The sequence below is a fragment of the Neolamprologus brichardi genome, chromosome 7 (genome assembly GCF_056152115.1).
Source record: "Neolamprologus brichardi isolate AB-2024 chromosome 7, ASM5615211v1, whole genome shotgun sequence".
In the NCBI taxonomy this organism is placed as follows: domain Eukaryota; kingdom Metazoa; phylum Chordata; class Actinopteri; order Cichliformes; family Cichlidae; genus Neolamprologus; species Neolamprologus brichardi.
This window is the reverse complement of record NC_142110.1, coordinates 44,323,909-44,345,380: the sequence shown is the minus strand read 5'-3', so window position 1 is coordinate 44,345,380 and position 21,472 is coordinate 44,323,909. Positions and strand designations below refer to the sequence as shown.

The 21,472-nt window shown below is 40.0% G+C and overlaps 1 protein-coding gene across 1 annotated transcript in view; it reads left to right on the top strand.

Annotated features, from left to right (window-relative positions):
• gnaz (guanine nucleotide binding protein (G protein), alpha z polypeptide) overlaps nt 1-19,980 on the top strand; it is a 35,233-nt gene extending 15,253 nt beyond the window's left edge. Inside the window, exons 2-3 of the mRNA XM_006788793.3 lie at nt 1,014-2,320; nt 18,010-19,980. Of these exons, the coding sequence (XP_006788856.1) occupies nt 1,598-2,320; nt 18,010-18,354 (1,068 nt within the window). The 5' untranslated portion in view covers nt 1,014-1,597 and the 3' untranslated portion in view covers nt 18,355-19,980. The remainder of the gene's footprint in view (nt 1-1,013; nt 2,321-18,009) is intronic.
• The last annotated feature ends 1,492 nt before the right edge of the window (nt 19,981-21,472 follow it).

Genomic DNA, 21,472 nt, shown 5'->3' with positions numbered 1-21,472 from the left:
ACAAACTACAGGACTTCTGTAACAATGTCCTTTGGACAGATAAGACCGGAGTGGAGATCTTTGGCTGCAAAGCTCTACATTTGGTGAAAACCAAAGGCGGCATATCAGCACACTGTGTGGGCATCCCACATACTAAGTATGGTGGTTTAGGGCAAATGATTCAGGCTTGTTTTGCAGCCACACAACCTGGGTACCGTGTAATCATTGAATGGACCATGAACTCCTTTGTGTACCAAAGTATTCTAGAGTCAAATGTGAAGCCATCTATCTGACAGCTCAAGCTTTGCTAAAATTGGGTCATGCAAGACAATTATCCCAAGCACAGCAGCAAATCTACAACAGAATGTTTGCAAAAGGAAAGATCAAGTTGTTGCAATGACCGAGTCAAAGTCCAGATCACAACCTGACTAAAGTTTTGTTTTAAGACCTTAAGAGAGTTGTGCAGAAACACATTCTTGCAAACCTCAATGAACTGAAGCAACGTTGTAAAGAAGAGTGGAGCAAAATTCCTCCACAATGATGTGACAGACAAAAAAAAAAAAGATTACTTCAAGTTTGAACTGCGAAAAATCTAACTACAAAATGTAAAACATGGTATTTTAACAGTAAATACTATGACTGATTTAAAAGGTATTGCCAAATGGAGCTTTTAAATGTAACTTTCGCTTTTATAACCATAGACTTAAGATAGTAAGAAAAAAAATACAATCCATTACAAGCAAATGAAAACATATTGTTTATAATTGCACAAAAAATGGACACGATATGAACCTCACTCCCCTGGGAGAGAGTCTGTTGTCAGCTGATCTGTTTGTGTAGGTACCAGACAAAGTAGGTGAGTGTTAATTCCTCCAGTGGTAACTATTTCTGCTGAAGTAAGCTTCTAACCTCCAGAAAAACAAAAACATATATAATGTTGAATTGTCCCTTCAGCACAATTGTCATTAATAAAACTGTTCCTATTTATCTTGAACATGTAGCTCATGACTCCTCTCTGTCTTGTGTGTTGGCAGATTTGGAGGCCTTCAGTTGACTGGGATATCTCACCACAGGAAGACCAAGCAAAACAGGCCAAAGATACAACTTTGGTGGATGATTTCAGAGGCTGAAGAAGGGCAAAACACTGCAAGAGCCATGTGGGAAGAGAGTGAAAGGGGTTTGCTATTTGCTCGCATCAAGCCTAAACACTTTCTCTACTGACATACACTGAACGTTCCTGAACGTTTCCTCCAGAACATTTCCTCAGGGGGAGCCCCTGCTATGAACCCCAGGCTTCAGTAGGCAGTCAGACCTCAGAGCCAGCCACTGTGTGGGCATCCCACAAGTCTGGGTTCTGCCCACACAGAACTCACAGACTGCCCCTGAACAAAAAGCATGAAACACTCCTGAGTCACTCGTCAGTGTGGTAGCTTTCCTGTCTTGTCCTCAACTAGTCTATTGTGAAATCTCTTCTTTCTCGATCTCTGAAGGCTCGTACACACAAAACCCCCTCTTCAATCCTTCTACCACCACATATTCAGTCACCACTTCATTACTATTTGCTTCCCCATCAAGTAGCAGCACGAGTTCCTTTGGGTTTACCACGTGGTGGAGGACCATGGGATGCCGTCAGAGCTCGGAGGAGAAGGAAGCGGCCCGGCGCTCGCGGCGGATCGACCGCCACTTGCGCTCAGAGAGTCAGCGGCAGCGGCGTGAGATCAAACTGTTGTTGCTGGGCACCAGCAACTCTGGCAAGAGCACCATAGTCAAACAGATGAAGATCATCCACAGTGGAGGCTTCAATCTGGAAGCCTGCAAGGAGTACAAGCCACTCATCTTGTACAATGCCATCGACTCTCTCACCCGCATCATCCGTGCTCTCAGCACTCTTAAAATTGACTTTCACAATCCTGACCGCGCCTATGATGCTGTGCAGCTCTTTGCCCTTACAGGGCCAGCTGAGAGCAAGGGGGAGATTACTCCAGAGCTGCTAGGGGTAATGAAACGTCTGTGGGCAGACTCAGGGGTCCAGGAGTGCTTTCAACGATCCAATGAATACCACTTAGAGGACAACACTGCCTACTACCTAAATGACCTGGACCGCATTTCTGCACCCGAGTACATCCCCACGGTTGAGGACATCCTACGATCCCGTGACATGACCACTGGGATTGTGGAGAACAAGTTCACCTTCAAGGAGCTCACCTTCAAGATGGTAGACGTGGGCGGACAGCGTTCGGAGAGAAAGAAGTGGATTCATTGCTTCGAGGGCGTGACAGCAATCATTTTCTGTGTTGAGCTAAGCGGCTATGACCTCAAACTCTACGAGGACAACCAGACGGTAAGAAAATTCAGCTTTAAAAAGGCCCACCTTTTGTTCTGACAGTGCAAATGCTCTTATGCACAGATGCCTGAACAAATGCAGACAGGCAGCAGCCACTCAGAGTAGTGTGAAGAGGCACGAGGCAAATATCTACCCAATTTGCACACATTCAGTAATTATTATCTCTTGTTAAAAGTTAATTGCAGTCATGAGAGAGGGATGTTTCTCACCATCAGATTAGAACATTAAAGTGGAGACAATTCCTCTCTTTTATACAACAAACACCATTTATCCGATTTACTGTGTGGAATTTAGGTACCATTTATCTTATCAGCAGCATCCTAGTCTGTAAGATTACTTCTTATTCTTTGACAGGTAAACTTAAAAGCAGAGATATCTAATAATCACTTGCCATGTAGTTCAGTTTCATAGCTTGGATATTCATGTTATGAAACAGTCAATGTAAGAAATGGCTTCCGAAAAGTCATTTTTGCTGTGTCACTTCCTCTCTGTGCATCCCCTTCTAGAGCACAGATAAGCCTCCTGTGGTCACATGGATCCACCGAGACACACGTGGTTTTTAGTTCGTGTCAGAAACTGTTTGCTATAACATCACTCTGAAAGTATTAAGGGATATGTTCAAAACACTTTTTAGAATCGGTGCTGTTAGATATTTGCTGCCAATTAAGGTAACAATTGTTTGATTACTGAGTTTCCTGGAACAATTAAGAAATAAAGATTACTCAGTAAAGCCATTGAGGCTTACATAACTTGTATGTTTACTCTGGTCTCCTCTAAACCAATAAAATTATTAATTGCACATTTTCCTGAAAACCCTGGCAGGCAACTCTTAATAGAGACAAACTGAAGGGAGCAAATGCACAGTATCCAAATTTAGGGAATTTTGGTTGCATGATTTCTTCTAAGGAAAACAATTTTTTTTTGTCATTTTTATTTTTCAACAGGCAAAGGATCTAGGACTTTTTAATTCCCTGCATAAATCCAGATTCCAAAATAGTTGTCTCGATTAAAACATGAAGCTCTTCTCCTACCTTGGGCTAAATGTGCAAAAAACCCCACCGAAAAACAGTAAACTGTGGTTCCACTTTGTGCATTTGTTTTCTGTGTGGGAACATTTTGTAATGCTGCCACTTTACAGTGTAAAATTTGCAAAACACACCACTGAGCAAAACCAAACCATGTGCTGCTGCTGACAGGTGCTGCTGTTACAGCTGTGACGCCAATGAAATTTCTGATAACTGCTTGTTAAACAAATGTAATTACCACAATAAACAAAAATGAACTTAGCCACATTAATTCAGACTGATAGCCACGTGCGACATGGTACCCAAGACTACTCAAAACACATCTGGAATGATACTGCTTTACTGAACTTCATTTATAGTTTTAGTTTTCAATTTAGAAAGCCTTATCTACATTTTAAGTTCCTTATCTAATGTTTTTGGATGGTGAAATGGATTCTCTTTGCCTTAATTTAGTAATCACAGTTATTTTAAATCTGTCTAAAAGAGGGGAATGGCTTGTGTTTGTTATCTTCTCTTCATGGTTTTGGAATTTAAACGATTTCTTCTTCATAGCATATTCATCATCTTATCTGAGTGTTTTAGAAAAGTTACTTCTTGTTTAACTGCCTCCGGGATAACGGAGGATCAACAATATAATTGTATTTGGTTATGAGGGGAGATCGTCTCTTGCTTCACTTTTTCCACGATCCCAGCATCCACTTTCACCTTGATGTTTTACAGTCAACTCCAGAAATAGCTCAAGTGCAGAGGAAACTTGGTCATTGCTGGAAGTGGACTGGCCTGATAATGCATGGGTTACCCGGATAAAACAGGGTGTACATGGAGCCAGGTTGGAACATGAAATCAATTAGCTTTATAGGTTAAAAATAAAGTCTGAGGAGAAAATGCAGTATGGTGTTAATTGAGTTCACAGAATAAAGTGTGAGGTTGTACCTGTGAGAATTAGCAGATTGTGCAGGCACTGTATAGCAATGGGAGTTAACTGGTGCAAGGAAAAACAACTTTTATTATTCAAACAAAGGCGAGGAAAGCTATCAGAGTGGATAAATCCAAAGGAAGGTGAGTTATATGGATTGTCAGGGAAATACATGATATACTTATGAATTTAAAAACCAAAAATGCACTCATCAGCCACTTGATTGGGGACACCTTGCTAGTATTGGGTTGGACCTCTTTTGCCTTCAGAACTGCTTTAATGCTTTGTGGCATAGACTCAATAACGTGTTGGAAAGGTTCCTCAAAGATTTTGATCCACATTGACATAATAGCATCACAAAGTTGTTGCAGAGTCGGTTCCCACTCTACTACGACTCAGCGGTGCTCTACTAGATTGGGATCTGGCTGCTGTGGAGGCCATTTGAGTACAGTGAACTGTGTCTTGAACACCGCCACATTCAAGAAAGCAGTTTGAGATGATTGGAACTTTGTGTCATGGCAGAAGATACACTGTGGCCATAAAAGTATGAACATGGTCAATAGCAGCATCCAGCTAGACTGTGGAGCTGTTACTAAAGGGCCCAAAGTGTACAAAGAAAATATCTCCCACACCATTACACCACCAGCAGCATTCTGAACCATTGATACAAGGTAGGATGTAGCCATCTTTTTATGTTGTTTACAAGAAATTCTGACCCTACCATCAGAAAATTGAGACTCGTCAGACCAGGCAACATTTTTCCAATTTTCTCTTGTTCAATTTTGGTGAGCCTCTGCGAACTGATACCTTCAGTTTTCCGTTCTTAGATGACAGGAGTGGTACAAGGTTTGGATTCAGAGATGCTCTTTTGCTTATATCAGCTGTAACAAGTGGTCATTGGAGTTACTGTTGCCTTTTTGTCAGCTCAAAGCAGTTCGGCCATTCTCCCCTGACCTCTGACATCAACAAGGCATTTTGACCAGAGAACTGCCGCTCACAGGATATTTTCTCTTTTTCAAACCATTCTCTGTAAATCCTAGAGACAGTTGTGTGTGAAAATCCCACAAAAAACCTGAAATACTACAACCATGCCACAGTCAAAGCAACTTAAATTACCTGTCTTAATGATGTCACATACCTCCATGTCATTGATTGATTACACTTTTGTATTAATAAGCAGTGTATCTAATGAAGTGGCTGGTGTGTATAACTAGTTTTGGAGATATGCTGCCTCATCTGATTCAACCTGTATTTGTGTTCAATTAGTACAATTTGTATGTATTTATACATGCCTTGCAGTTTCAATTAAAATAGAAAATGCCAGCCCATTTACCATCATTGCTCTCAATGTAAAGTTGTGTTGACCGTGAATACACAGTTTTATTGTTTAGTTGGACAATTAATGCAATTCACACTTGTGTCAAGGGGAATTCTTGGCTGGAAAAGCAAGAGGAAAGATGTCTATGCTCTTTGGCTCAAAGTAATAATTTAATCATTAAGCATTTTTGCAAAAGCAAGTTTTGATCTTTCTCGGGCAACTTGACAAAGAGAAGAAAGAAAATGCATTTTTTAGAAGCTCTACTTTACACAGATCATTGTGAGCTCAGGCAGGTGAATGGGAACAACCCCACATAGCATTCCTTAAATAAAAAGTTTTTGCGTGAAAGCTTAGGGCCAACCCAGTGTGTATGAGGTGTGCTACATGCTAAACAAGTTGTCAGTCTGTCAGCTAAACCACATGCTGTGAAGTGACAGCGCTAATCACCGAGTCACATCAATCATACTCGTCAAAATTACACAAGAGAGCATGTAACTAATATTGCTTTATAATAACCATTGTCAACAATAATTTGTTAACTCTAGTGAAAACTAATAAAAAATAATGCTTATTACTAATGTTCTAATTTATGGTAGTTTGTATTGTTTACTGTACTGTAGCTATAAGGCATATATATATATAGACATCGGCACACATTATATTTTATATGCCATTTTAAGCATGTCTTAGTGGTTAACACATGCTGCCATTTTAAAACAAAAGTTTGATAATCAGGTAGTTTTCAGTCCAAAAGTATCAAATACTGCAGTTTTCTCAAAGCGGATAGTATCTAACATACAAACGAGGTGCACTTTGAGGTTTGTGCTGTATCAGCAAGACAAATCTCACAATTCATATGGGTTCATGTGATGAGACAAACCAAAACCAATAGTATTACAGTGCTGAAAAATCTGGTTAAAAATCTAAAGCTCTGCACAAAGTTTAAAACTACATTAGCATACAGGCAAGGTAAGCTGCTCAAAAACAGCCAGAGAAGAACAAGTTAACATGTTTGTTACACAGAGAAATTGTGTGTCTGAATTAATCTACCAAAGCTATTCGACTCTTTGTGAAAAGTAATTACCCCTTAAATCTAATACTTGGTTGAAAAAATGCAATCAAGTGTTGGTGATAACTGACGATGAGTCTTTCACATTACTTTGGAGGAATTTTGGCCCACACTTCCTTGCAGAATTGTTTTAAATCATTCACCTTGGAGGACTTTTTAAGCAGAAAAGGCCTCTTCTAAGGCCACTTTAAAAACCTTCATTCAGAGGTGGACTTGCTGCTGTTGGACATAAACTAATATCTGAATATTTTCCTTCAGGATTTTCTGGTAGAGAACAGAACTCATGGTTCTGTCATTCGTCCAGGCCCTGAAGCAGAAACCAGACCCAGACCATCACACTACCATCTCCATGTTTGACTGCCGGTGTGATGCTCTTTTTACAAAATGCTGTGTTAGTTTTACTCCCAAAGTGACGGGACTCAAACCCTCCAAAAGTTCAACTTTGAAACTCATGGATGCCACTTTTGCCCTGTCTCTTTCTCATTGTTGAATCATGAACTCTGACCTTAACTGAGGAAAGTGAGGCCTACAGATCCTTAGATGTTGTTCTGTACTTTACTGTCATTTACTTTTTGTGGTTAAAAAAAAGCAAAATTTTAAAAAAAGTGCAGATTCTGACAAAAATGGTGATTACAAAGCGAAACATTGGTGACTTTTAAAGCATTAAAACTAAAATGAATTAGTATTCAGTACAGAATGCAGGGCACACGTGTGTGAAGCAGGAAGTGTAAGACTCTTATGTAACAAGCAGTGTCAAAACTCTATGGCTTGTCTTACAACAGACACAACAAAGACTATACATGTCCAAAGTCTGTCGTTTATGCAGCACTACATATAAAATACATATGTATAACAGATATTTATATCGGATACTTGGTGGTTTAAAATTGAGGAACTTGGGTATAAATTCTGCCACACCACACCCAATAAATCTACATGATCATCAGGTTGCAGTATTACACCACAGCTACATCGCAAAGGTTGCTGGAAACAAGCAGCTTCCGTTCAGGGGAAACATTTTTTACACATTTCTGAGAACTGTTATATTTTCCATCTTTTTAAGTCAGGCTATAAGGAGTCAGCAATGTAGACTCCAAAGATTTAGATAACAAGGCATGACCACATCCTTGCTTTAACATTTTGCAAGATAATCTGCAATAAAGTTGAAATCAAAAGCAGCAAAATGAAGCTGGGTTGACACATTATAATAATGTTGTTAGAGCAGCTGGCTCCATAATGAGGCATTTTAAAAGTCTTTAAATATCTCTGACCTTGTTAAAAGCATGTCAGTAACACTGAATAAATTTGCACTAAGGTTACTGCGCAGTATGCAAATTATTTGCGTAGACTCATTCATGTTTGTTTTTATTGCATCACAAATATCAAACATTTTATTCAATGAAAACACTTGGAAAGATTATTAACATCTACATTAGAAGTGCCACAATTGAGTCACAGCATGTAAAACCATTAGTTGGTGGGAATTAAAACTTTGCATTACAGCAAGTTTCTCATGAACAAAAACTAGGGTACTGATTCAACAGTCGTACCCAGGAGTGACTCATCAGTTTTCATTTAAGTGCATCTCTGACTCACTGATTTCTCAGAGTAAGGTGAAAGTGCTGTAGGTTTGAACCCAGTCATTGAAGGATGGTTTAATAGAAAAGTTTGCCCTGAGGCTTCGTAAGAAATATGTAAGAAATATATTAAATATAGTGACAAACAACACAAGAGGACTGAAAAGGGAAGCTGAATTGCACAACCACATTTGGTGTGTGGTCGTTGTTGGTGTTCTTAACAGTCATTAGAACTTTTGAGACATTCATCAGATTTTTCTGCGCATGTTTACAAATAAATTTAAGCTGCTTTCAAGAACAAAAGGTCCCATTTTATTGTTATAGCTTAATGCTGTGACCGGTTATCACTTAAGTGGTTTCAGCATTCAGGATTCATACAAGCTGAAAAAAATCAGAACTCATCTGACTGATAAAACACGGGTTCCGTTTCCATGCATCAACTCGCGCAAGACAGAAAATACACCATAATAATTACAGTATATTTACCCATCATCCCATTCCCTGATGCATTTTTGCTGTCCCATCCCTGTCTTCATAATGAATCGGTTACCACGGCTACTGTTGCTTAGCAACAGGCCAGTCAAATGCTCCTAATCCTGTGCTGTTGACAGTGAGCTGTGACTAGGGAAGGGAGGATGAGAAGGGAAAGGAGCGGGGGGGGGGGGGGGGGGGGGGGTACAATAAACAGCAGCGCTGGAGAGAATAGATGAAGTTTCATGCATGTATTGTGTTCCTGTTCGAGTGTTTGTGTTATTATGAATATGTAGCGCAGGTTTATATGCAACAGCTGACGCCGAGCAACTGCAGTCAATTCTTTTTATCTGTGAGGGGAAAATGAAAAGCATAGATATGAGATTAGCGCTTGCTTAAGCTTGTGTTTGCCAAACATGAGCACAGACACCGACTGTACTGTCAGCTCTACTTCTATTGTTTCATTTATTATTTCAGTAATCTCTCAAATGGGAATTCATTACCTGTCACATGAAAGGACGCTGGAAATCAACGAATAGGGTTTCACGTTTTTGAATGTGGACCTTTGTTGTGTGTGCCTTATCTTTCGAGCTACAGCAGAGATGATGTGCAAACGGGCCTGGATGTAAAACATTTTCCCTGATCGGTGACTTTGAATAGCATTGGCTGTTTTTCAGAATCGCTCGGGCATTAAATGTGTTTCAGACAGATAGTTTTTTTCAGAAATATTTCCAGCCCGTGCTTCTTAACTGGCTAATGGGTTATCAAAGGCATTACCATCATGTTTCTAAATTGCTTTGTATCAAATAATGGTGTTTTGGAAAAAGAGCTTTCCATTATATGACTAAGAATACAGAAGATATATATGGCCCTTGTTATAGTGACATACAAGCCTAGTACCTGTCATGGCCTCTATATTTTTCTTAGAGTGCTTTGAACTTTGTCTTATTCACATCATTGTCATAATAAGGTGACAGACAAAAATATAAAAAAAAAATAGCCTAGATGAATTTGTTAAATTTGTTTAGCTCATGTTCAACTTTTTTTTTAAAAGTGCTTCTGGTCATGTGTACAAATACATTGTTTCTATGTTTGTTTGCCTGTTCTTAACAGCTACACCCTGCAGTGTTGCTGCCCACAGTAACAACATTAGTAATTAAAAAGAGAGTGGAAATAGAAAGGGAGCGGCCTGAATAATGCAACTCTCAGGTACAACAGGGAAAAAAAGAAATATGTTGACAGAAAAAAAGCAACCTTGGCAGATAGATGCAGGGCGTCATTTCTTGTCAGGCAGTGACATGTAAATTTAACCTTAATGAGTAATGGAGAGATGGCTGCACACTTAAATGGCTTGTATTTGGGAAACAAAGCAATGACACAGTGATGAACTTCCTCATTAATACTTAAGCTTAATTAAAGCCCACACCGCTCTCTTGAGTACTCTGGCAGGAGGAGGTGAGGGGGGAAGCAGCGTGTGTGTGGGTGTGTGTGCGTGCACATGTGTGTGAGCATGTCTGCATCAGTGGGTGCTTGAAGCAAAGGAGGGGGTCTGCGTACTTTGGGGACCCCCAACCCTGCTCTCCTTCCACCCCCCGTTAGGAAACACTTGCTGTAAAGTGATAGGTGGCCAGGTGATGAGACTTGAGAGTCCCTTGGCTCAGCTGGCTGTCTCCTGCTATACTCTCTTTACCATGTGGGATCTTGTTTTGACACCCTGGAAAAAGAAGGAGTGAACTCAAACAGCCTGACAGGACCATATGCGGTATACAATGTTTGGGTCTCAGCACCCGGGATGCATACTTGTGAAGGAAGGAGAGCTTGTGATTCAATCTGATTAGGTAGCGACATGGGACTGGTAACAGAAAGGAAAACAGACAGACAATAAAAGAAAAAGGCACTTAAATGCTTCAGTGCAGAGCAGATTTGGCAAACACACTCTTATGCAATTTGTATTGAACACTAAAGCCAAAATTATTTCCTTCTTCCTGTTTTTTCTCATTTTGATTTTTTCAAGCAATTAGCTAATTTCTGGATGGGACAATAAGGCTTTAAAAAGACATTTAGACAGAGCCCGGTGAGTTGATCACCTTCTGTTACAACAGATTTTTCTTTTTACTTTTGAGGCAGTTTCCTTCAGTGGTGCATTTATTATTGGATACTCTGTCAAACTGTTGCATTGAAAGCAAAAATGACTGCCAGGGAGCCATTTAATGATTCTCAAAGTTAATGGTTTAGTGCATACTGATTTTTGAGTTTTTCTTTAGCTTTCTACTACACTATTTCAGTTATGCTCAAAAAAGCATATATTTTATTTTATTTTATTATTTTTTTTTTCTTTCAAAGGTCTTTTTATTAGACAAAGGTTCCAATACAATGTATACAATAACAAAAAATGCTTCAGAATATTCCAAAATTTCAATCTTGTTCCCACCCTAACCCCTAAAACAACAAATAATTGGCAGCCTGCTGCCCAACTAAACCAAAAAACAAACAGAAAAAAAAACAAACAAAAGCAAAAAACAACAAACAGACTCATAAAAGAAAAAAACAAAACAAAAAATAAATAAATAAATAAATAAATAAATAAATAAATAAACAAGAGGGGGGGGGGGGGGTTCCTTGGACTACTCAGTAACAGTAGTTGTGGGCCTTTCAAAGAAGTCCAGAAAGGGAGACCACAGTTTATAAAATTTATTTTTAGACCCACGAACTGTATATCTAATTTTTTCTAAATCCATACAAGACATTACATCTTTTAGCCATTGCGTGTGTGAGGGGGGAGAAGAGTCTTTCCACTTCAGCAGTATAGCTCGCCTGGCCAACAATAATGAAAAGTTTAATGTTTTGAGTCTGGAGTTGGACAGATTCAGATTCTGGTCCGCACCAAACATAGCACAGAGTGGCTCTGGTTCAATTTGATGCTGCAGGGCTTCAGACATGGTATGGAAAACAGATTTCCAAAAGGTGGACAAAGAAGGGCAGGACCAGTACATATGAAACAATGTACCAGGGGCACCCCCACACCTTACACAGGCTGGGTCCACCCCTGGGTATATGTGTGCCAGTCTATCCCTGGACCAATGCCCCCGATGAACTATCTTAAATTGGATGAGTGTATGTCGAGCACACATTGATATATTGTGAACCTGGCCAAGGATAGAGTCCCACAGTTCATCCGTAATACGAAAGGTAAGGTCCTTTTCCCATTTAGATTTGATAGCAGCTACTGAAGAGCCTTGTAAATTTGAAATTGAGCTGTACAAGGCTGATATTATGCCCCTTGAGGTTGGGTTTACCATTAAAAAATCATCTACTGGATTGTGTGGAGGCATCTGGGGGAATTCTGCTGTCACACTCTGCACATAGTGTCTGGCCTGTAAGAACCGAAAAAACTGAGCTGCAGCTATGCCAAATTTGGCGGATATTTGAGAAAAACTTACAAATTGTCCATCTTCATATAAGTCTGCAAAGGATTTTAGGCCCTTTTTATGCCAGATATGAAAAGCATTATCTGCCATTGAGGGAACAAATAGGTGGTTCGCTGCAACCGGGCTTTGAAGTGAGAAAGCCCGGAGACCCAGACTCTTCCTAAACTGAGACCAGATTCTAAGAGATTGCTGGACAACTCTATTATTACTGGGTAGAGGCAATACCAAAGGGAGTGATGAACCTAAAGTCGCAGGTAGAGAAATTTTCCCACTTGAATATGACTCCATGGCAACCCAAACTGGCGGTGATGGTTCGAGATGGTAGTGTCTCCAATACAATAAACACCTGATATTGGTGGCCCAATAATAGTACTGGAAATTAGGGAGGCCTAGACCTCCAACCGGCTTGGGCCTTTGAAGAATAGATTTCTTCAATTTGGGAGGTTTACCATTCCAAATAAATGAAGTGATTAGTGAGTCTAGAGATTTAAAAAATGATTTTGGAATCAAGATAGGGAGGCATTGAAAAACATATAAGAATTTTGGAAGTAGCATCATTTTCACTGAGTTAATCCTACCTATTAAAGATAAGGATAATGGGGACCATCTGGACAGCATGTGCTTGCACTGTTCCAGCAGGGGGAGGAGATTCTTCTTAAACAAACAATTAAATTGCTTTGTGACACATATCCCAAGGTAATCAAAGTGATCTGTGACTATTTTAAAGGGAACATTTACCAAATCCAGATTTTGAGCACTCTCGTTAATCAAAAACAGTTCACTCTTATTCATATTAATTTTGTATCCAGAGAGGCGACTAAAAGCATTCAATATATTAAGTACAGCGGGTAAGGAGGTAAGCGGGTTCGAAAGAAATAGAAGAAGGTCATCGGCATACAGTGAAACTCTATGCTCAATCCCCCCCCTCCATATGCCCTTTATGTCCCCATTACCACGGATTGCAATTGCTAATGGCTCAATTGCAAGGGCAAAAAGCAAAGGGCTTAAAGGGCAGCCCTGTCTCGTTCCACGGTGGAGCCTAAAATGGTCAGAGTAGCGACAGTTAGTTACCACTGAAGCCGTGGGGCTTGCGTAAAGAAGTTTGATCCATGAGCAAAATAAGGGGCCCATCCCAAACCTTTCTGAAGTAAAAAACAAATATTCCCACTCCACCCTATCAAATGCTTTTTCCGCGTCCATAGCAATAAGGCATTCAGGCACAACATGGCTGGGGGCATAGATAATATTAAAAAGTCGCCGTATGTTAAAGAAGGCGTGCCGATTTTTTATAAAGCCAGTTTGGTCGGGAGATATTATAGCAGGAAGAATTTTTTCCAGCCTGTGCGCCAGTAGCTTAGACAGAATTTTAACATCCGTGTTTAACAGAGATATAGGCCTATAAGAAGCACAGTCAGTCGGGTCCTTGCCCTTCTTAAGTAACACTGTGATACAGGCCTGGTAGCATGATGAAGGAAGTGCCCCAGAGTCTAGCGACTCTGTAAAAACTTCGCAAAGGAAAGGGGCCAAATCGTCCGAGAATATTTTATAAAAGTCTGCAGAAAATCCATCAGGGCCTGGAGATTTCCCAGATTTCATAGATGCTATTGCCGCCTGAATTTCCGCCTTTGAGATAGGGGCTTCCAGAGTCTGTCTGAGCTCTGGGGAAAGCGAGGGCATGTCAATGGAGTCAAAAAAACCATGTAAATCTTTTACATTAACAGTAGATTCTGATGTATATAACTTAGAATAAAATGAAGAAAAAATGTCATTAATCGCCTTCTGATCCCTAGTCACCACTCCATCGTCCGCCTTCAAGCCAGTTATAATTTGTTTAGCCCTAATACCCCGCAGTTGGGTAGCCAAAAGCTTACCAGTCTTTCCACCATGTTCGTAAAAATCGCTCTTGTTCCTAATCAGACATCCTTCCACTTGTCGAGTGGAAAGTAGATTGAGTTTGGTTTGTAAACTTAAGCGTTCTTTATATAGCGCCGGTGATGGAGACTGAGCGTACTGCCTGTCGATGTTTAAAATCTGGTCTGAAATAAGCTTCTGGTCCCGCTGATCACACTGTCTTTTAAATGCTGCCACTGAGATGATTTCTCCTCTCAGAAATGCCTTCAGAGCCTCCCACACAGTCCTGTTTGGCATACCAGGTGTTCTATTCTCAGTAAGAAAAATTTTAACTTTAGAAGAGATGTTAGAAACAAATTGTTCATCCGTGAGCAGCAACGGATCCAGTCTCCAGAGCTTTCTCACAGAGTCGCAGCCCTGAAAAGTTATTTTGAGCACGAGGGGGGCATGATCAGAGACAGTAATACTTTCATAGCTGCAGGATCTAATATTATTAATTAGCAAATTGTCAATAAAAAAATAATCTATTCTACTGTAGGTGTGGTGTACGTGTGAGAAGAAAGAATAATCTCTACCAGTAGGGAATAAAAACCGCCAGGGATCCGTGAGACCATAATCTTCAAGAAAAGACTTGACATAAGTTGCAGATTTATTAAGAGTAGCAGGTTTGGGGGATGAACGATCTAATACCGCATGCATATAAAGATTAAAATCGCCCCCCAGAATCAAAGAACGAGTGAGAACAGGCGTTGAAAAAACTTTTTTTCAAAAAAAGTTGAAAAAAAGCATATATTATTCTGACTTTACAGTTCACTCTTTACTTGAACAGTCTGTAAAGATTACAGCTTTCACCAGACTAGCTTGCTTTCATTTCGTCTGGCTAACTATCACCACTCAATCCACTTTATCTCAGTTATTTCTCAACCTAATTTTTTCAACATGCAGGGGTGCCTCCAGGATTTTTAAAGTGGAGTGGCACAAGCTGTGCCAATAACCAGTAAAAGGAGGGTCCCTGGAAAATTTGAAAGTCTTAAATGAAAACCCAGGAAAGCAGAAATATGTGCACAGACCTGCTTCCTTAAACATGGATTAGAAGATGTCGCTACCTCCATAATAAGACAGCAGCTGCACTGAATCACACACAAGCAAGGTAAGGGTAACATAATCTAGTTAGAAAAATTAAAATATGTTACATTTTACTGAGTGCTAGAAGAGTTAGACTGGTTGGCAACTACCTACCAAGCAGCGGTTGTTAGGGAAAAGTGAATATTGCTTAAAGGTCTCTGGAGGTTGCTGTCAGTGGCTGAAATTGAAATTGATTGCCAAAATCCCAGTTGTAAAGACTTAGAGACCAGTCTGGTAGAGACCCCTGGTAACGACCAATCACATGTTTTCCTGTTGCTGAGTGGACGCTGGAAGTTGCCTGCTGTTGCTAGGTGAAAATAGTTGCACTATAGCACTGCATTGACAACCTCCTTCAAATTGCTTTGGTCTCTAGAAGATTGCAGCCATTGCCCATTGAAAGATGTTTAGTTGTGTGCAAACAATAGCCAGCTATTTGCTAAGCGGTGGTGATACTGTGAAACTTTGCCCTCAAAGCAAAATTAGCATATTTTGAAATGTGATGGTTTCATGATTTAGGCACGGCATTTACTATGGTCTGTGTTTCCAATCTGTGTCGCACTTTTCAAAGTTTCATTACTGCTCCATGGTTAGTTACAGAGTGTGCAAAAAGTTGGCGTCTTCCGTACAAACTACGGGTGACTGTGGTAATCTGCTAGCAATGAAAGCAATCACAAAGAGCTTTTTAGTAGAGCTCCCGCTTTGCCACCAATTTCACCAAACAACAGCCAGCAATCCACACACCCACTAGCAAACAGTCACGGAGTGCTCATTTTTCCCTAGCGACAGTGGTTGCCAGGTGGCACTCAACTGGTCTGTGTGACTGAGGCCTTAGAGGACGACAGGCAGTGGACCAAACCACTGTAAAGTACTGTATTCACGTATTGTTTCCCATTCAGGATTCAACTAGTAGCTTGATATACTATTATTTAACATTACATAATTATCTATTTACAGTGCCTTGATGAAGACAGTTGTTGTACACGGTACCTCTGTTAATAAGGCTTAAAAGGTGGCTGCCGGTCAGGAAGAGGCAGAATGTACAAGGAACCAGGACTGAAACTTCGGACTGTTTGTATCACAAATTCAGTTTCAGTTTCACAGTCAATACACCCCTGGTTGCATTTCTGCTCTTTCAGTGAACTGCAAAACAATTAGCATAAGGAAGGGTACTGTAGTTAAAATGAATAATCACTGGATGTACAAAAAATAAAACTAGCTAAAGTATAAACAATATATAGAGGTTAATTAGGGGGTAAATATCAAGCCTGAGGAAACTTTGGTGAAAGTGTATGGAGATTGTGATGTATATGTGAGTGAGTGTGCTTTTATTGCTTAAAACTAGCACTGAAATGAATAAAATAATTACAAGAAAACATAAAAAATGCACTAACACAGTCTGTGCATGTGAATGCGGTCTTCTTGGAACACATTAACAGCTTTAAATGCATTTTTTGGAGCAGTATCTAAGGGCTACCTGCAATACAAGTTTCTCATAACTGCAGTCTTTTCATCATTATCCAAAAATAATGCACTTACACCACTGAATTATGAGGGTTTACTTTGAATCTGGCAGCGATTGCCTAATCCTGTGCTATTTCCCTCGGTATCACTTTTTTTTCATGCTGTGTAGATCTTGTGATTTGCTCAGAGCATCATGTTGTTTCTGTAACCTTTTAAACAGCAGCGTTTCATCTGACAACCTCCCAGTCACAAGCTACTGGCCACTCGCCACATGCCAGCAGATGCCATGAACAGATCAGCTTTCTCTTTCTTAGCTTTGCCTTATACAATCAACATCACATGAGCACAGCTGTAAGAAAGCGCATACATACTCATGTTCGCAGGCTTTTTGTTTTTTCTTAAGCACCCTAACCTGCATGTTTTTAAAGATTACTGCAACACGCTATCAAAAATGAGCTGCATAAAGTTTCAAAAAAATACATAACTGTGGTAGTCTCATTTCTCTCGCTAGTAGTCCTCTCTGCTCATCCCTTACTTTAACTCGTGACTAACAGATTTGTCTGCAGGATACAGCAGGCATCAGCGATTTCCATCAGAGAGTTGTGAAATCTATTTTTTTTATCTCACTTTAGAGAAAATGAATGTGACATCTAATGTGGTCCTACGGCTAAATGTGATAATTGACCCACTTTTTGAAAAGCTCCAATGTTATTTATCAAAGTTTAAGGCTGAAGGTGAACTTTGTCATCAAGCCACAACAGTTATAGCATGCTAGGGGAAAAAAAGTTTTCAGCATCCAAATGAACCATAACGGAAAAGAGGTAGGCACTGAGAGGAAGAAATCAGTGTTGTTCTTATTATCCTTCTGTAAGCTTTCCTAAGTCTCAGCTGCACAGTGTTTCTGTTATGACAAACTATATAAGGCCATAGAAGTGTGTTCCACATGAGCCACTCACATTTTCTTATATGTGAGCTACTCTTTAGGGAATAAGTTAGTTTGTTTGACTAAAGACTTGAACACGTTTTCCCTGACTGATCATTTCACTGTGTAGGACTTGGATTAAGCAAGCAGCGGAAGAAGAGATAATCAGCAGTTTTAGAGGAGAGCATGAGAGTTCAAACAAAGGTCTGCGGCTGTCTTAGTCTCAAGTCTGTGTTGACATAACAGAGAAGGCGTACCTTTGGCTAGTCTAGTAGATGTCTGTGACATGTGCTGGATGATTTCAGACTTAACATGTCCTCATTTACCTGAAATCTCGTCACGAGCTACCAGAATGAGTCCAGTTCGGTTAGTCTATGTTCTTAACTCTTCACAATGCAAAAATCTGGGCTGGTTTGAGTTGTTATTACAAACTAAATGCTACATTTTCTTTGTCATGAAGTCATTTTTCTCATGATCTAATCCCCCCCCCCCCTACTTTTCTTCCCTTTTCTCCTCCACACAGAGCCGTATGGCCGAGAGCTTGCGTCTGTTCGACTCCATCTGCAACAACAACTGGTTCACCAACACGTCGCTCATCCTCTTCCTCAACAAGAAGGACCTGTTGGCTGAGAAGATAAAACGCATTCCCCTGACAGTGTGCTTCCCCGATTACAAAGGTCAAAACACCTACGAGGAGGCAGCTGTCTATGTGCAACGGCAGTTCGAGGACCTCAACCGCAACAAGGAGACCAAGGAGATCTATTCGCACTTCACCTGTGCCACCGACACCAGCAACATCCAGTTCGTGTTTGATGCTGTCACGGACGTGATCATCCAGAACAATCTGAAATACATTGGGCTATGCTAGGACCTGACACGGGTGGGGTGGGGTGGTGGTAGGGGGTGAAAAGCGGGCTGCCGTTAGCCTGCCGCGAGGCTGGATAAACAAAGGCATGTTAGCCTGCCGGGCAGTTTATCTCTTTGAAGAGGGGGCAACAGAGGACTGGAAAGGAAATGAGTTAGTAAGACAGTGAGGGATGGACAATACTGTAGATTCAAGTGTTTCAATGGAAACAACAGAGCTGATGGTCCATGGTTGAGGTGGGATTTCTACCCTACATGTTTGCACTGAATATGAGTATGCAGAGACACCCAAACACATGCACACCAACACGCATCCTTATAGTTTGCTCACACGTGCGATCTTCAGTCAGACACTGGTTTGACAAGGCAACACTGGAAAATTTTTAGAAAGCTGCCCCCAACTGCCTGTCAAACCTGAAACCTGAGTCAGTTAATGCTGCTTAATTGAAAATAATTTCTGCAGAATCAATGCTCTCTTTTGGCTTTTTACCCAAACAATAGTAAACGGCGAGGGCACCTGAGGAGACACAGATATAGAGACAGAGAGAAAGCCTGTATTTCTGGGGAAACAAGAAGTCAGTAAACATGACGTCACAGGTTTTCTGTCTAAAAGAGGAAACTGCCACAGTCTAAAGTCGAAGTGAAATATGTTTTCTACGCACCATTTCTGTTCTTTCCTTATCAGCTGTCTGTTGTAGTTCTTTTCCTCTCTTTCTTTTATCTTTTTGCGCTTTAAAAAAAAAAGAAAAGAAAAAAAGAACATGTCTCTCAAACCAGCTTTTACAGCAGGTCCCTGACTCAATACCTGGAGCATGTTACACTCGGAAGAGTCAAAAGTATTTTTCATTACCGTTTCCAGCAAGAGACAAAAAAAAAAGCAGTGCCAAGATCAGTTTGTAAATAAATCTGGATCCCATCCTTTATGTTAATTTTTTTTTCTTTTTTTTGGTTTAGTTTTTATGGATGAAGACATTAAATCATGCATGATTTTGTTACTTTGGGATACTAATATATTTTCTTTGGGATTATGTTCCTCTTTTCCTAGGTTCTAAATAATATATTCCCAAAAATATATATTAAAGTCAAACACTGTGTACGATTGTACAGTTGTCAGAGAGGAATCTATTGAAAAGAGTTATATAAATATAATAATGATGATCAGAATTTTTATGGTGACAATGCTAACGGCGATGATGAATATACTGGTGATGAAGATAATCTCACTACAGAAGCTTGGGGGTGAAAGGGGAGACTGTAGAAGAACCTGAAAACAAAGAAGCAAACTTTCAAAGTTCAATCATCCTTGCATTATCTAAATGGAAATTGTTAAACCAGTCAGTCAGTATGATGTGTAAATATACTGTAAGGTACACTCTTTGTTCAAACAACATGAAAAATAACGGTTGAGTTGGGATGCTGTGAGTGCGATAAAGAGAGAGTGAGAGACAGAGGAGGAAGATCCCACTCCACTCCTCCTCTTACCCTTTCTTTTTTTAGTTCAGAGAACAACTCAGCCAAGGGCTTGACTTTACAGGATGTCCACTTCAACAACAGACTAAAACGATGAAACAAACAAACAAAAAAAGACGTATAAAAGGACAATAACTATTAATAAAACAACTTATGCAAATTTTTATGGTGTAGTAAATGTGTTTTTGGGTGGTGATTGTGTCAACAGTGTTTTAAATGTGTTTGGGAGGGGAATGTTTATAGAGGACGGACTGCCGCAGGCCCTCCGTATTCTTTCGTAATTATGCTGCATCGAGTGATTTTTTGCAACTCGGAATAGAGCACCCTGTCTGAAACTTTGCTTCCATCTTCAGTGTCCAAACAATGACAAAAAAGTGTTTGTCCTCCTCGTACAATGTAGCCACTGGGCCAAGCAGAACTCGGACCTAAAGTATGCAATTAAATCACTGCAGAATGAACTCGGCCTACGTGTGATTGGGTGACGGTGCACAGCAGCACGCAGACTTCATTCTAATTAGTGTATAAACTCCAGCATCACCAGGTGGGCTGATAGAGTCCACAAATATTTTTGGATTTTTGCACTTCTTAGTTTTTAGTCAAGTAGTCATTTTAAACTTCCCATACTCTAAATGAAGAAGATATGAAAATACTTTCACTGTATTCAAACCTATAATAGGATGATATGACCCTGTGGCCATCCTAGTACGCTCAAGTGGAACAAACTTTTTCGTGTTTGATTTAGCATTCAGTGTGTCACACAGGGGACCAAGCGTTAAATAAAACTACTACTATTTTGCCTTTTACATCCTGCTCCTTTCATCATGATCTACATCCATGTGTGGGAAATGTCTTCAGGTCATCGGGATATTGTTTTGTGGACTGATTGAACCAACAGTGGGAATCTGTTTGAGGGATGAACATAAATAAAATTCATTTCTGAGAAGGCTGAAATTGTGCCTTATGACTGTCATGTGGTTGGAGTTGGTGCCAACTTTGAAAACTGAGAGAGAAGTTGCTGCAAAAAAAAAAAAAAAGGTCAAAGTCCTGCATTTCTTTCATTAATTTGTTTATTAATTCAAATGAGACTGGAGTTTAAATAATTTTTTTTTCAAAAAAATTTGAAGTACAAACTGGTCGGCCTTATGCTGTCAGAGGGTATTACTAAGCAGCTCATTGTGACACTGACAGAGGTTTTTAGAGAAAAGTAACACAAAAAAGCAGTAAAATGTTTCAACACACTCAACAAACCTTTGGTGATGTGTACAGATCTGTGTTTTGTGGTCTAATAACTCTTAAGAAATAGCGCTAGAAATGATCGCAAACAGTTTAGCTTGCCAGGACTCATGACAGCTTAAAATTTCATTTTCTAAATACAGTAAAAACAAAAATGCACTCTTGTTGGCAAATCCCATTAGTTTTAACAATTTTTGAAATACTCACAGCAGTCCATCTGGAAACCAGTAATGTTCAAATTAATATAAATCACCTTTCATCCTCATTTGATGCTCAATTTGACCTCCAGCAGGTCGTCTGGCCCAGGTCTACGTTTCTAAATGCATTGAGTTCAGAGTGATAGACCAAGAGTTTGTCACTGAACACGCTGGTAAGTATGAAAATAATGTGAATCACATGCTGCCTTTGTAGCCAGAACA